General features: G+C 42.1%; 1 protein-coding gene and 1 pseudogene across 1 annotated transcript; one reads left to right on the top strand and one right to left on the bottom strand.

The window, feature by feature from the left end:
• Window positions 1-1,581: 1,581 nt before the first annotated feature.
• Window positions 1,582-8,716, bottom strand: DCSTAMP (dendrocyte expressed seven transmembrane protein). The gene is made up of 3 exons (XM_074942984.1): window positions 7,655-8,716; window positions 2,466-2,795; window positions 1,582-1,665 (listed from the first exon to the last, which is right to left on the bottom strand). Exons 1-3 carry the CDS (start codon window positions 8,714-8,716, stop codon window positions 1,582-1,584), a joined length of 1,476 nt encoding a protein of 491 aa, XP_074799085.1.
• Window positions 8,717-14,087: 5,371 nt separating this feature from the next.
• Window positions 14,088-16,101, top strand: LOC141981216 (zinc finger MYM-type protein 1-like; annotated as a pseudogene).
• Window positions 16,102-16,820: the final 719 nt, after the last annotated feature.

Genomic DNA, 16,820 nt, shown 5'->3' on the forward strand with positions numbered 1-16,820 from the left:
GAGATTGGGACTGGCTGGAAAAAGAGACTGTGAATCTGTGGGTGGGGGGAATGAGAGCAGATGGAGGTGACTCAGATCTCAGAAGGAACTGAGGTGCAGGGGAGAAATGCGACTGGCTGGGCAAAGACACTGGGGCAAAGCACCAGAAAGGGTGTAGGAAGGAGACTGAGATTGGATGAGGGGGCCAAAGAGTGAGATTAGGATTGGGAACCAATGGGGTGGAGGGAGACAGATCAGACAAGGCACTTGTAAGGGGGCACTGGGACTGGCTGAACAAGGGAAGTGGGCATGGGATGAGAAACCTGGGAATGGAGACTGGCATTGAGTAGGCAAAGAGAATGGGACTGGGACAAGGAACCAAGAGTAGGTAAGAAACAGGACTGGGAAAAGGACAGGTTGGAGGGGATGGAGCAGGAGAGGTCAATCTTGAGGTAAATGGGCAGAGATTCTCTGTGCCCATTTGAGCACATTCTACTCCAGGACCTGGAATGGAACCCAAGATTCTTTGAGTCTCACCACTCTTCTACTGTCAGTAAAGTTCTGGCAAAGAGTATGCCTCATTGTCCTCTAATGCTGGTCCACATATAGGACAACAACCTACTTCTGCTCTCAGTTACTCTATTAGTTCAAGTGTCAGAGGTCTGTGTGATGGATCTAAAGATTCTCACCTGGCAGATGAATAATGTGAGTATCAATAAGCTGCCACATGATGGAATTTATGTTTTTACAGTTTGCTTTTTTAAAAACCTAGGAAATTACAAACAAACAAACAAAAAACCCTATGTTCACAGAACATTATTAATATTGCAAGAAGAAAGTTAGGAAATGCCAGAATCAAGGTTGCCCAGGCAACCTTATATTACCCTAACCATATATACGACCAGTGAAGTCCCCTGAAATTGCTTGGGGGAGAATAAATTAATCCAAGAAAAAACAAGGACACAGAAGGCTGGATTTTCCAGTTCCTTGCACTTTGTAGCATTTCTGTATGTGTAAAAAGAGTCCAGAGTGGTTGTCAGATGCTACCAGTTCAGAATAGTAACATCTTGCTCTCACTTCACATGTGTGTAAGGCCACCAGTTCAGCAGGATACTTAAGAAGATGTTCGGCTCAGTGATTTCCATGGGACAGCTCATACTGTTGGATTGGAGACTAAGAGCCTGATTCCTATTTTACAGTAGAGCCACTTTACACACTGTGGCAGAGTACAGGGTATTCAAGGTGGGTGCAAATGTAAATTACAGAGTAATACTTCCACAACAACGTATGGTGGTCGTACCAGGAATGGTAACCAGGCCCTAACTGTCTGCACAATGTACAAGGCAGTGTAGAATCAGAGTTGAAAATGGATTAAATAATAGGATTAAATATTATTACAGTTTCCCAAATTTTACCAAAATATTGCAGGCTGCTATCTTTTGACATCTATTTTTACTTATTTAAAATGTATATATAATATGCAAATTAACTGGCAGCACTTTATGGAAATATTTTACAAAGCTGGAGCAATACAGGTGCAATATACAGGGACCTGTTGAACCAAAGAACTGTGAACTTATCCAAAAGGTTACTTGGCCTTTTTCAAACACTGTTGATGTTTATCATGTCTTTTTCTTTCTTCCTGACCATCCCCATTGCCTTGAATACTGGGAACCAGAAGTGGAGCTGAAAAGACAGAAAAGGTGTGTTAGTGATATGTTACCACTGAGTACCAGTCCTTCACAGACCCTGCCGTCCAGCATCTTAAACACCAAGAGCTATTTTTGCATAGAAATCCATTAAAATATGTATTTGGGTAGTTCATTGTTTTTTGTACGTGAAAATAAAAAGTTCTTCTCGCTATATGCTATTTGCAGTATCCATCCAATTGTGTTTTACAAAGAGAACTGCATTAACCATAGTGCATCTTGATCTGCTAGAAACTGAACATTGTTAACAGTAAGAAGCTGATTACTAATACCAGTTATTTCATGTTTGGATCATGAGAACACCATTTATAAAGTAGGCACTTTCCACACATATATGAAGACACAGTCCCTGCCCTGAAGAGCTCAGTCTGGGAAGTCGAACTGTGCCAGTGCATGATTATCTGGCCTGTTTAGGTGTGCCTGTGTGTTCAAAGACAGTTCATGTGTTGTGTGGATAGGACAACATGGTGATAGAACTGCAACTTACCTCTGGCCCCAATACAGGAAAACACTTAAGCACGTACTAAAGTCCATTTCTATTCAGGAAAGTATATTAGCATATGCTTAAAGTTAAGCTAACGTCTAAGTACTTTCCTGAACTGGGGCCTTTATGATCAAGCAGACCAAAACCCTGGATTCAGCTACACCTGGACTTTGGAAAAGTTCTGATCTGAATCTGAACTGTGCAGTTATTCTGAGAAAGCATGTGTGTGAGCGCATGTGCGCGCGTGAGAGAGAGAGAGAGAGAGCTCTTTTTCCATAGTGTTCATGGCTTACCGTTGTAGCAAATGAGTTCAATTTCCTTTTTACATTTTTCTGTGGAAACTTTGATCTTTTTCTCAGTAGTTTTGCATGCAGATAATGTATCCGTTTCATCTCTATGTTGGGATAAAATGAAGTTGACACAAGTATTTTAAGTTGCATCAGGGTGGTGGAGAATAATGCAAATATTATTAGACAAAAGATGATGCATCCAAGCTGGATCCATGTTGAGGAGAGCAAAAACTCTGGCTTAGGGAGGCATTCATGCTTAAACAGAGAAGAGCTAAAGTTAAGATTCATTGTCTTGCGCTCCCCATTGTTGAAAATAAACGTGTTTTCATTTTTCTGTATGGGGGGAAAAAGCTGGTTTTAGTACTAATTACTTACTTTTAAAATAGTTATTGCATTTAATATTCATCTGTGCAGAGTTATCTGTATTAGACATGATGATCATTCTAGCCCATCTCCGGTCAATGAAGGATTGTTCATAACAGTATGTTTACTAGTGAACTCTCCGGTTGTGTTTGAAATGTGCCAAATGATAGGATTTTCACCATGTCTCTTTGGAGTCTGTCCCTCAGTCTAAGGGGTCAAACTGTCAGGAGCTTTTTCTTGATGATATTGTCCCGCTCCTTAATTTTATCCTTTTCCTACTGTATACCATTTCAATTATTCCTCTCTGGTGTTTGCACCCTTCAGATATTTGTAGTCATGTCTCTGCTTACTTTTCAGTTAGGCAAGAGCTAATTACACTCTCCTTTAGTCCAGATTTACAGGAGTGTAAATGAAAGTGATATTTTACTTCTTAATCTTTCCTCATAATTTACTCTCTCTACCCCCTTACTCCCCGCCCAGTAACTTTTGTTGCTTTTCTCTGATCTCTTTGGTATATCTGATGATTAGTAGCTAAAGAGCGGGTGAGGGAAATTTATTCACAAAGATACTGTGTAAATGAGCCAGTGGATAAGAGAAGAAAGACCACATTAGACATTCAATATGAAACATAGATAACAAAAAATGGAGCTAGATTATGCCTGCCTTTATCAGGAGTTAAGTGCTCAAGAGGTTGCAGGCTTCATTCTGCTTGACTAGTCTTTGGCCTCTGTCTCTGAGACTGACAACTATGGGGCCAACTGTGGTGAAGATAGGGTGGTTTTTTTCATGTGGATACCTGCCTACAGGGTATTAGAACTGCTCCATAGGATCCAAATTTCATAGACTTTAAGGAAGTTGAAATAAAGGTTTGAACTTTGCCACCTGGGCTCAAATCTACCAGGAATTGTACTCATTTCCCACACAGCAGAAAACTGAACAGTAAGCAGAAGGCTACATTGTTCAGTCAAATCCATCTCTACGTGACCAGACAGCTCTCTGCAGAACACAGTTTGGATTATCCTGTTTGTGTGCTACTGCCCTCTATTACAGAGACTCAATACTGCTCATTTGTCCAGTACAGGTAGAACTGATCAAAAGTCAGAATCTCCATCCCATGAAATTCTGGTATTTTGACAATCGCTTATGTCCAGGTTCAAATATTGAGTATTTTTGGGAAATTAAAAGTCCTGAATGAAATGTGGAAACATTTTGCTTCCGCTCAGTGAACTGCATTCCTTCACCTGAGCTGCCCTGCTGCCGCAAAGGAGTTGCAACTCTAGTGCCTCATATCCCCATTCTCATCTTTGGATCTGGCCCCGCAGCCAGATTACATCCCCCATGATGCACCGTGACCACAGGATTCCCATTATATCCCACAGTGGCCCACCCAGAGGGGAAACTGCAATGTATCATGTATGTTATCTGGATGGAGAGCCTACCCAATAGGGGAAAATGAAGCCCACAAACTATAAGTTCCATGAGACACTGCAGTGGTACAAGTAGATTTAATTAGACAAACTGAAATGTTTCAACTGGGGAAAATCCCAATCCAAAACGTTTTGTTTCAATTTTCCCACAGAAATCTTTGATTGTGCAGAAACCACGCTTTCAACAGGAAAAACATTTTGTTTGCAAATTCTTGACCAGCTGCAGTTACTAGTCTTGTAAAGTGAACAGCTCTCTACCTTTGGAGAAGAAGGGTTGGATTAAGGCAATTGCCTCTTAGTAGTCCCATTCCCTTGCAACCCCATCCACATCCACTCCTGTAGCAGGGTGAGGGGAAAGAAAGAAGCACAGAGCCTGCTGCTTATAGTAGGGTGGAGGTGGAGACAAGCACACTCACAGATGCCACTACTTGAAAAAATAAGAAGTGTGTGAGAGTGCCATAAAGCACACTGTTTGGGAAGGCTGAGGGACCATTATCCCGAGAAAGGCCACTGCTCAGGAGAGCAGTGGACCAGCATCTTCATGGAACCCACTGTGTTGGGAATTCCTCTCACCCTTCCTACAGAACCTATTGCTGTGCTGGGGGATGTTCCCACAACAGTCCTCTTTGTGAGTGGGGGCTGCCACCTACAAAGTGATCTAGGTGTGGGACCTTCCCTGTAAAGCCCTCTGCTCAGAGCCAAGAGCATCCTTCAGGGACGCCACTGTTCTTGTCTGAGTGACACAATGAAAATCCCCACATGGATCTTTATTTACGCAGTTTGGGAGAAAGCCAGAGCATTAGAACTCTCTGCTTAGATGCAGAATGGAGGGAGGAGGTCCCCAGCCATCTGGTTGGGGTTGTCAAGGTCTCTCCCACAGGCGGCCCTCTGAGTAGCTGTGGGTCCCAAAGAAGAGCAAGTGTAGCCCAGAGCCCTCTTCCCCAGGCCTACCATGCTTATTGCTTAAAATTTGTAGAGGCAGGAAGTCTGGCCCTTTGAAGAAGGGGGATCTGAGGTTCTACCCCATGCTTGCTGTGAAGATCAGAGTGGCCCTGATGTGCAGTAGAGCTGCCATAGTTCATTCCATTATACTGTTTATGCTAACATACTTCCAGAAATTTTGCAAATTGATTTCAAGGACTGTATATGAGAATCCTTCGCAGTGCTCACTGGCTAGGGAATAAAAAAGCAGTAACTGGGAGTGAAACCTGAACTCAGGTTTTCTCCATAGCATTGTAGACCACCCCCAGAAATATGAGAGGCAGTGGATTTGAATTTGGTAGTCTCTGGGTTTTTAAGGTGAGTTTCTTCTATACTTCCCTTTCGAAGAGGGGCCATCAATTTTATTTTATTTATTGAAATGAGTAAGAGAAAGGAAAAAAATCCCTTGGCAGATCGAATATTAAGTAATTTTAAATCCCTTTCTGTTTGGTTGTAACTTGAAGCAAAATACCTAATTATTTTCCTCATTTTAAGAACCCTCCTCTTCAGAACACTTGAGATTTTTATAATTGCTTCTTGGATAAATGAACTCTTTTTTTTTTTTTGGGGGGGGGGGGAGAATTAGAGTTAGCACAATTAACCCCAAGAGGAAGTAATAAGAAATGTACCTGCTGAGCAGCAAGAAATCAACAGTAGAGGAATGAACACGTGCTACACTGTACACATAGTTAAACATCTTGAAATCCTTTTGAAACTTCTTGATTCCCCAAGGTATCAAGAAGTTGTGTACTTTATGTAAGGTTTTTAGGCCTTAATCCTGCAAGCCACCTGGGGTGGGCAGACCTCCTGTGCCTTTGCAGGCCCCACTGATCTCTATGTGGCTCCACCCATGGAGCAGCTTGCAGGATCACGAACTTTGTTTGCAAGTATCAGAATTTGAGGGTAAAATGTTGATTGTTCCCTCCCTGTGGCATTCCATTGTGAGATCCACTGTAAGTATTTAGAATGCCAATTACCAGAGAATTCATAGACCATTTAGGTGGAATCCTCTTCCTAGCACACAAGCTTTCAATGCCTGTTAGTCAGCTTGGGTGGCTGATGATGCTGTTATGGGTAAAGCAGCCCAGAATAAAGAGTATAAATTGTTAAAATGGCCTCCAGTACAAAAAGTACTGTGTATAGAGAGCTGGAATCCTTGTGTGCTTAAAAGGAAATGAAGTTATTCATAAAGAGGAATTAAACACTAGAGCTTTCTTCTGAGACATATCTTCCATCTGTTGCCTTCCTCTGTGATAAACCAAGGGCATCACCATTTTGTGTCAGAGTACGGGTTCCTGTTTAAAATATTCTGTGATTTCAATCCCTCCCCTAAGAAATCTTTCAGTAATGTCACACTCCCAAGAGTTTGTATTTAAACAATACGTGAAGATTCAGGGTAACTCGTTGCCAGAAAGTTTATGGTGATTGGGCTCAAGTGGCACAAATTTATGAAGGGGAAGCTGTTGTGAATAGAAACCACAGGGAGGCTGGAAGTTCCTTATGGAAGACATGACCTGGAACTTACTTTGTGTAAGGGTCTAACTAGAATAAAGTTTACACCCCACCCATTTACCTGACTGATTTTGTTTGCGGCACCCTACTTTGGCCTACTGCAAGTTGCAGGCGGTTCTTTTAGATGGGAGCCATTTTTATGTTATAAATGCTCAAGGGAATGCTTTAAATAAAATGTGGTCACAGAGATCTTCTTCCTCACTCAGGAGCAAATCCAAATTGGAGACTGCATGAAATACATGTGTAAGTGTCACTGTGCAATATATTTGAGGAACACTGGGGGACTGGTAAAATAGTTTTAACGTTTGCTCCTGGGTGATTCAATATTCTGTTAAATGGTGAAATCTTTAAACAACTCAGCTGCACACAGAGACATCTCTTATGTCACTTTCATGGTAATATCATTTACTATAAAAGTGGTGACCTTCAGGGATATTATCACTAATAGGCTTCATGGATTATGCTCTTGGGAGCAAAGGACAGAGAGTTTCAAGCAGAAGGACCTCTCTGTAGAACTCCATACCACCAGAGAGCATCTTGTTAGAATGCAATGCAAAACTTATCTCTTTGTGTGGACCTTCCCCATAAGACATCAACATACAGAATGGCTGGTGAAACTGTCCCTTCTCCTATATATCTTCCCCTAGAAATATGAAACCAAAGAAAGAGCAGAGAGGTGTCTGGTCCCATACAGCAAAATTACTTGAAGCATTGTATTTGGCGCACAGACACTATGGTAATGGCCCTACTAGAAATACGTGACTAGGTGGGTAACGGTGACTTCTCTGGAATGAAAGAGTCGAGAGAAGTATTTATGGGCCTGATCGAGCATCCACTGAAGTCAAGAGGAATTTTTCTATACTAAAACTTATCAGGAGCAATATATTGTATTATAGGTAAGGTACTTACTTGGTACCTGACTTTCAAATTAACCTCTAGCTTTGGTAATGCTTGGAGATGCTTGCTCACTGAAAAAATTAGCCAGTAAAGCAAATAATCTACTGCTGCAAACAGAACCCAGATGCAAAGATTAGTAAATATAGGGATTAGAATGCGTCCTATGCTTTTCCTTTCCTTGTGTGTTAGGCGGAGGGATGGGACTATCACATACTCTTTTCTTTCTTTTTTACTGAGTGGAAGAACACAGGGCTTTCTTTGCTGCCTTTGGTGCTCATCAAATTCAATGAACTGTTTTGTAATGTAAATATTCTTAAACTTCACACTATGAGTGCCCAAGAATTTTCTGAAGAAAAGGTATGTGCCAAGAGGAACTAGAAGAATCCCTATTATAGGCAACAGCCTCTGGCTTATATAGGGCTGTATAGCCAGTATAGAAGATATATGGTTAGTAACACTCTGGATTTGTTGTTTTGTGGCGTTTAACTTCATTTTCAAATCTTCATCTGAAATTAAGTAAGAGACACTGAATTTGTCACTCAGTGATACTACTTCTTCCACTGGGTTACTTAAACGTTTAGCCTCATTATAAATCCACTGAATTATTTTAATATAGAGTTTTATAAAGGCAAATTGCTCAATCTCTAGATTGCAAGCTATACTGTCTGCCAATATCTTTAGGTTGTGAAAAATATTTTGGATCGTGCCAGCTACCACAACACCAGTCCCAGCAGCAATAAGCGCATTTCTACCTTCACGCAAGCTGCAAGAAAGAACAAACAGCGTGCCAAAGCAGCGCATGTGCTTGGAGGAACACAACCCAATAGACAGGCCAATCCAGGTGGACCCAGAAATTGCTAAGGAAACCAAAGGATAGTGTGCTAGAAAGGAATGCAAGCCAAGAAATAAGAGGCTGCTTATGATGAAGCTAACAGTACAGCAAACTGCAAAAAGCTGCAACAGATTCTTCCATCCAGGCTTCCTCTCTGATACAAAAAGTCCCCAAATGTGTTGAGTTATTGAGGCAAAAATTCTCATTTTCTTCTGAAGGTTGGTAATCCACTGCTGGCTCATACTAGAAATAAAGGAAAACAAAACATGGCATTAGTCACAGTTAGCTGCAGTCTATTAGTAATATGCTTTCAACTGACTGACCAACAACTCTTTGCATTACAAAATCTGCAGAGGGGTTGGGAAGAGGGGCAGCTAGAGAGGTCTCTGAACCAGAAGGATCACTTCTATGGTGCAAAAGGATAGCTCCAGCTGTATGCCCATTCAGTCCTTTATCTCTCACCAATTTCCCAGACAGAGAAAGGCAAAAGAGGCAGTGTCAAGGAAAACCTGGACATATGGTAACCCTATAACCTTAAAGACTCACTCTTGCCCTCTATAACCTTATTTCCTATGTGCCGCTGTGTGTGTGTGTATGTATGTGTTTAAATTAGAGCATTTTTGTGAAATTAAATCAACATTTGCTAGGTAATAATATATTTCCTGCAACCACATCCTTTTTTCCCTTCATTTTTTACAATATGTTCTTTATAGTGAGATTTCTCCAAAGATACAGGACAAATTTATATGCATATTAAAGTTTTAACATATTATTATGTCAGATACCAATTAAATAAGACAAACTATTGCAATTTTGTCCTGTAATAGGAAGCTGTTGTCTTTACAAATATCATTTGAAGATATTACACTGGGTTTTCTTTCGCCTGAACACAGCAGGTTACCAGTAATTAGGCTAGTAGTTCATACAAATACCGTATTTTACTTGCACTTGAGTTTATGAATTCACTGAAGCGTTCATTGTATTGTGTGTCTCTTCTTCTCCTTGTTGTTACTTATTTGGTTTTAGCAGTATTTGCATATGATACAAAGTAAGAGAGGAGCAAGTTTGCATATGATACAAAGTAAGAGAGGAGCAAGTTGTCTAGTGGTTAGAGCAGGGCCCTGATTCCAGCTATGTTCTAGTCTGAGACTTCTTTGTTCTATTCTCCACTCTGTCATTGCCTCATTGTGGTTTGGCCATCCAGGTGTGGAGCATAACCTAATGGCTCCTGCATGCTCTCAGCGCTCATTGACTTTCAATGGGAATGTAGGGTGCACAACAGCTCTTTGGAAATATGGAACCCCTACCACTATCAGGCTTGGAGAAGCCATTTAATCTCAGTTCCTGAGTTTACTCAGCTGTAAAATGAGTGCAGTAGCAGTTGGTAGTTATAATGCTTGACACATCAGAGGAACGTTATAATTAATGTTTGTAAAGTATTCTGGGACCTTCAGGTGGAAGGTATCATGCCAGGCTTCAGATAAGTGACTCAGGGACAGAACTGGGAAGAGAACATGGGAGAAACCAAATTCTTACCCTAGCCACTAGAAAAGATGCTCCTTCCTATCTACAGGTTTCAGAATAACAGCTGTGTTAGTCTGTATTCGCAAAAAGAAAAGGAGTACTTGTGGCACCTTAGAGACTAACCAATTTATCTGAGCATAAGCTTTCGTGAGCTACAGCTCACTTCATCAGATGCATCCGATGAAGTGAGCTGTAGCTCACGAAAGCTTATGCTCAAATAAATTGGTTAGTCTCTAAGGTGCCACAAGTATTCCTTTCCTTCCTATCTAATCTATCGTGTGCATTCTCATCTCCTTATGCATTGTATGTATTGCTGTGTGAGCTCATGATCTCCTTTCTGGTGGGTTAGTACACAAGGACAGAGTCCCTGGAATGATGACATGAGCTCAGTCACCGCACAACATGTATTTATTATTGGAAAAGGGGACAGAATCACACTCTGTTGCTGAAAAATTCCTCTCAATGTTACTCCATGAGCCAGGGGTCCTTCCAAACTGGAGGAGCCATGGCCTTTAGGGGCTGGCTACGGATGTGAGGCACAGGCAAACACCTAGCCAGCACAGTAACTCTGTTACAGTATGTAGTCTAGTTCAGCGTTCCTCAGATGTGGCCTCCATGGCCACATGTGACCACCAGGGGCTTTTCTTGCGGCCACAGCCTCCTGGGCTGTGATGGAGAGGGATGGGCCCCCCCCCTCCCTGTTGCACCTGGATGCACTGCCTTGATGTTGGTTGCTGGGGCTACCAGCAGGGATTGGATCCTGCTCCCCTCTGGAGTCACCTGGGGCACAACACTGGAGGACCAGGCAGTCAATGAGTTCCCTGCCTTCCCAGGAGCGGTGGGGCTCAGACTTTGGGCTTCAGCCCTGGGGTGGTGGGGTGGCAGGCTCTAGACCTGGGGCTTCAGGCTCCAGGCCTGGGCTCTGGCTGCACGACGGCAGGCCCCAGACTCCAGCCCCACAGCTTCGGGCTCCATCTCCAGGCCCCGTCCTCCAGCTGCAAGGCTTCAGGCTCTGGCAGCAGGGCTTCAGGCTCCAGCCCCCTGCTACCTCCTCCAGCCCCCAACCTCCATCTCCCCTGGCCCCCACTGCCTCCCCCGACTCTCCATTCAGGGCTTTATTTGTCCCCAGGCTTGCCAGGGCTGAGTAAGCCTGCTGTGAAAAGTGATACTTGTATGTTTGTAAATATCACTTTTCACAACAGACTTACTAGCTAGCAATAAATAAATACACGTCCAAATCATTGTAATTTATGCATATTTATTTGGTTTTCCTAAAGCTAATTAAGTATTTTATGAAAAAGTGTGAGTGCGGCCACCAGCAAGAGTTGGTGGTCCTATTCTGAGGCCACCAAAAAATTTGTCCTGGTAGTTAGCACGGGTAAGGGATTACTTACGTATTATTATTGTAGCAGGATTTTGTAAATGGATTATTATAGTCTCACGTAATAAGGAAACCTTTAATCTACATGTTAGAAAACAAATACACGTATTTAAATTTTAATAGTAGCCATGTGCACAGTGGCGGGACAGAGGTGGATCAGCAGAGGGCCAGGGATCAGAGGATTTGCAGCTTTGCAGGTACTTTAGTCTTTCCCCTCAGCAAAGGGAGTGGGTCCAGGACTGTGGAAACTACTCCACCTATTAGGCTGGTGTAGCATCTAAAGAGCAGCAGAGATTTTACCCCACAGCTTGTGTGGGAGGATTCCTGCCCCTCGTGCCCCTATTACAATACTCCAGTCCTCAAATGAGTTAGGTTAAATAGATCTGGTGTTCAATTTTTTGCAGGCTGACACAGGGCCGTCCTTAGCCACAGGCAGAATAGGGCAGCCGCGTAGGGCACCACTCTGCCGAGGGCACCACTGAGCTGAGAGTCCGGAGAGAGAGAGTCCGGAGAGAGTGGAGCATGTAAGAGCAGGGCTGCGGGGTCCTAGAGAGAGCCGAATGCAGCACAGTCTGAGGGAGGGGATTGGCTGCTGGGGTCTCTGGGAAGGGGCGGGGGTAGGGGTGGGGGAAGGAGGAACTCACCTGTGAGTGTGACTCTCCCCCCTGGCTTGAGGTGAGGCAGGCTCGGCGGCTGCAGTATCCTTTGTTGCCCCCCATAACATCCATTCTTCTCCCCCACTCCCGCCACGGAGCACCCCTCTCTCCCCCCTCCCCTCCGGCAGGGCTGGGTTGGGTGAGGGGAAGGTGGGGGGGCTGAGTGGGTGCGTGCTGAGGAATGAAAGTGAAAGTAACTCACTTCCTCGGCAGCCAGCCAGGATTGGAAGGGTCACACGCAGCTGGCTGGGCCAGATAGCATGTGTGAAAAATCAGGGTGGGGGTTGGGGTAGGGTGACCAGATGTCCCACTTTTATTGGGACAGTCCCAATTTTTGGGTCTTTTTCTTATATAGGCTCCTACTACCCTCTACCCCCATCCTGATTTTTCACACTTGTGGTCTGGTCACCCTAGGTGGGGGTAATTGGTGCCTCTATAAGACAAAGCCCTAAATATCAGGATTGGCCCTATAAAATCAGGACATCTGGTCACCCTAGCTGGGGAGCGTGTCTCTCCCCGGGCTGGCAGCGATCCATCTTATCCGGGGGGAGCTGCGCAGGGCAGGATGAGCTGCTGTGGCTCCGGGGGTGCCCCGTCCCTGAGATCAGATGCTGTGCTAACTTCACCTTGGTCCGTTGGGCTGGTGATGGTGCCCATTGGCATGTGATCAGACCTGAGGGTTTGCTGCTGCTGTTGCCGCTCTGCACCCCAAGAGGTGGATTTGCAGTTTTCCACCTATCTCCTCTTCTACTGCAGCTGTTGGACCAGCAGGCTGGGGGGTGAGTGAGCCAAGCATGAAAGCAGTACTGAGTTGCCATTTAGATTGTCATTTAACAACTTTCAGAGTAACAGCCGTGTTAGTCTGTATTTGCAAAAAGAAAAGGAGTACTTGTGGCACCTTAGAGACTAACCAATTTATTTGAGCATAAGCTTTCGTGAGCTACAGCTCACTTCATCGGATGCAACCGATGAAGTGAGCTGTAGCTCACGAAAGCATATGCTCAAATAAATTGGTTAGTCTCTAAGGTGCCACAAGAAGATTTAACAACTTTGTTTTCCAAAAATGCTTGCTAACAATCTTGAATCCAATTTCAATATTTTTTTAAAAAAAATCAATATCTTAGCCAAAACCAGAAAATTAAGTTGTTGACAATTATTTGTGACAAGTTTTGTTTGGGGCAGGGAGTGGGCCAGTTTTCATCAGAGAAACAAAAAATGTTGACTGGCTTTCCTATAGCCCTGTTACTGCTAAATAGAGCCCTCCAACAACTGTAATATGCTCAGCTCCTTACTAGTGTATAGAGTGACCATATGTTGTACTAAGAGTCTCTTGCTTTTTTTCCCCAGTGAGTCAGTGTAGCTTCTGCCAGCCTAGAGGTTGAGCAGCCAATGTCTTACGTTTTCACAATGTTTTGTCCAACTTTCATAAAGTAAATACACGGTTAATATGAGTTAAAAAGGCCAGGGACGCTTCCTTGTGAACAATCTGTGCAGCAGATCTTGCTGGAGCTGTGAGAATGTCAGGTTCTGATGGAACTTTAGAGGCAGTGATTTGTCATGTATTTCTGGCCGTGCCCAAAATGTGCTGCTATTGCTAATGTCTTTCCAAACAAAAATAAGGCACAATAGGACTCCTGTCACATTTCTGTGCTGCCTTAATCGAGAGGAGATGATTCTGGGCTGACTTCATTTTGGTCCCTTTGTGCTTTACCTAGGAGTAAAACTAGGGTTATATTTTCCCACTGCTTGGAAACCCAGCTGATTAAACTGGATAATGCCATTGATCTAGTTACAGTATAAGGTTGATAGAGAGTTGTAACTAACATTAAGACTGATGCCCACTATACATTTAAAACTAAAAAGTGGCTTTGTAAAAATGACATGGGTGTCCAACTCTACTGTGTCTCAGTCAGGGCGGAGCGCCTTGTGAGGTGTCTTCACACTAGCTCAAGGTCACAGACTCACGACTATCCTATATTAGTTATTTTAAATAATATTTCTGATAATCTGATAATTTAAACAGTTATTTTTTTAAAAAAAATCTTATAAGTTATGTCATATCGAAAACAACTTTCCGTGTCACAAAAAAGAAAATGGAAAGATGAAATAGGATTAGCTGTACAAGCACCGAAGGGTTCTATACTTAAGTTTGTATGTCATGAAAACAACAAAGTTGATCAAGATCATCAAGTAACTGCCGAAGAAAATTTTTATGCAGATGAAGCTCAAGAAACGCAACAACACACAGAACAATCATTTGAAACAGATGCAGACACAAAACAAGAAATTACAACAGTTGAAACTGTACTAGCATGGGATATAGATGACATTGGCACATGGCCACAATCTTTAAACAACAAATTCTGTGCCATTATACTTAAGAAATGCCCTAGGAGAATAAAAGGTCTTGAATATCCTAAACACATTAGAGGTAGGAAATTCACAGAAAAGAATTACTACAAAAGACTTTCTAATGGTGAAATTGTCAACAGATGGTGGCTTGTGTACTCTAAATGCAAGGATGCTATATTTTGTTTCCAATGCAAGCTTTTCAATAGTTGCAATTTTAAGATAGCAATCATGGGTATTAATGATTGGAAAACTCTTAGTCACATATTACCCCAACATGAAAAGGCACAACACCACATTGAAAGTATATCTATCAACAAACAATCTTGCTTTTAGAGGAAGCGTTAAGAAATGATTTCAGCCCAAAAATGGCAATTTTTTGGGCCTTGTACAACTGCTGGAAAAATTTGACACAGTGATGAGTGAACATCTCCGAAGAGTAACTGAAAATGAAATACATGAGCACTATTTGGGACCAAGAATTCAAAATGAACTGATCACGCTAATGAGTGATAAAGTGAGAGACAAAATTGTTTAATTGGTTACTTTGGCAAAATATTTTGCCGTAATTCTAGATTGCACTCCGGACATAAGTCATCAAGAACAGATGTCGTTAGTAGTGAGATTTGTCAACATTAGTGATTCAGCACAGATTACAGTTAAGGAATCATTTATCACATTTTTAGAAGTAGAGGACACTACAGGTTTTGGACTTCTTCAAGCTCTCCTTGATGAACTAAAACGAATGGGATTGTCCGTAATGAACATTAGAGGACAAGGCTATGATAATGGTGCCAATATGAGAGGATGCATTTCTGGCGTGCAAGCTAGATTGCTGGCATAAAATCCACAAGCCTTTTTTGTTCTGTGTGCATACAACAGCCTTACTTTGATTTTGTGTGATATGGCCAAGTCTTCTGTAGAACCTATTTCTTTTTTTGGTTTGCTGCAACGCATTTACGTGCTCTTTTCAGCTTCCACTCAACGATGGCAAATATTCAAAGCACATGTCAATACTGTTAAGCCTCTATCTGAGACATGCTGGAAAAGCAGAGTAGAAAGTGCAAAAACATTGAGATATCAATCTGAGGAAGTGTACAAAGCACTGGTTCCTATTCTGGAAGAAGCCAGAGATCCAAAAGCTAAAAGTGAAGCACAATCATTGGCCTCTGAAATATCCAGCTTCAAGTTTCTAATATCTGTCTTAATCTGGTATGACATTCTTGTTAAAATCTCAAGTGTAAGCAAAATAATGCAGAGTCCAGTGATGCAGCTTGATTCAACACTTACCTTACTAAACAACACAGGAGACTTTTTAGTGAAATACAGAGAAAATGGATTCAAAGAAGCACAGGTTACAGCAAGAGAGCTTGTACAGGTACACGGTGTAGAACCAAAATTTCCATGTCTGAATGTGAAACGAGTTTCAAGGAAAAAACAGCAATCAGAATATGAAGGCGCAGATGAGCCCATAGACGATCCAGAAAAGAAATTTGAGGTTGAATTTTTTAATGTTGTGATGGATAAAGCAATATCTGCCGTTGATGAAAGGTTTAATACCTTACGAGCATACCATGAACAGTTTGGCTTTTTGTATGACATAACTAAATTCAACGAAATAGGAAAACAAGAGCAGCAAATGACGGAGTGCAAGAGCCTAGAGAGCCTCATGAAGCACGGTGATAGTTTTGATTTAAATGGACTTGAACTGTACTAAGAATTGAGTACATTGTCATCAATGTTGCCACATGCAAAATCAGTGATGGACATTGTACAGTTTATTCATATCAGGAAACTTGTTGACATATATCCTAATGTGTACATTGCCACTTGTATTCTACTGACAATTCCTGTAACAGTAGCAACAGGAGAACCGAGTTTCTGAAAACTAAAGCTCATTTAAAAACTATCTCCGTTCTACAATGAGTCAGGAACGATTGACTGGTCTTGCTATTCTTACAATCAAACAAGACATCACTTTGTCTTTGTCATACGATGACATTATTACTGATTTTGCAGCCAAAAAAGCCAGAAAAATCGTTTTTAATTAAAAACAAATCCTTGTTTCAATACCTCTTCATAAAAATTTCCAATAAAATGTTGACAAATTTTAAAAAATATATTATTTGCATCATTCTGTCAATAAATCAGAATTTTTTCTATAGCGCTACTTCTTTAGTGCTAGTCCATCAACATTACGGTGTGCTTAATTAAGTTAAACTGTTTTTAATAAAGTGCATGTGGCAAGTTTTCCAGTACTGTAAGCTTATGTTTGTGTTGCTAAGAGCAAGTCAGGCATAGGGACACCACTTTAATAATCCTGCCTAGGGCACCATAAATCCTAAGGACAGCCCTGGGCTCAGAGACCTTCTATGAAACTCCTAAGATACTTAGAGCTGTAGTCCTGTGGTGGTACAAGAAATCTTTAAGCTCTGC

The sequence above is a fragment of the Natator depressus genome, chromosome 2 (assembly GCF_965152275.1).
Source record: "Natator depressus isolate rNatDep1 chromosome 2, rNatDep2.hap1, whole genome shotgun sequence".
Classification (NCBI taxonomy): domain Eukaryota; kingdom Metazoa; phylum Chordata; order Testudines; family Cheloniidae; genus Natator; species Natator depressus.

Coding starts and splice junctions, on each gene's coding strand:
- DCSTAMP (XM_074942984.1), bottom strand. CDS start 8,716: ATGAGCCAGCAGTGGATTACCAACCTTCAGAAGAAAATGAGAATTTTT. Junction 2,796..7,654: donor ATTTGAAAGTCAGGTACCAA/GTAAGTACCTTA, acceptor CCCCCCATACAG/AAAAATGAAAACACGTTTAT. Junction 1,666..2,465: donor TGAACTCATTTGCTACAACG/GTAAGCCATGAA, acceptor CTGTCTTTTCAG/CTCCACTTCTGGTTCCCAGT.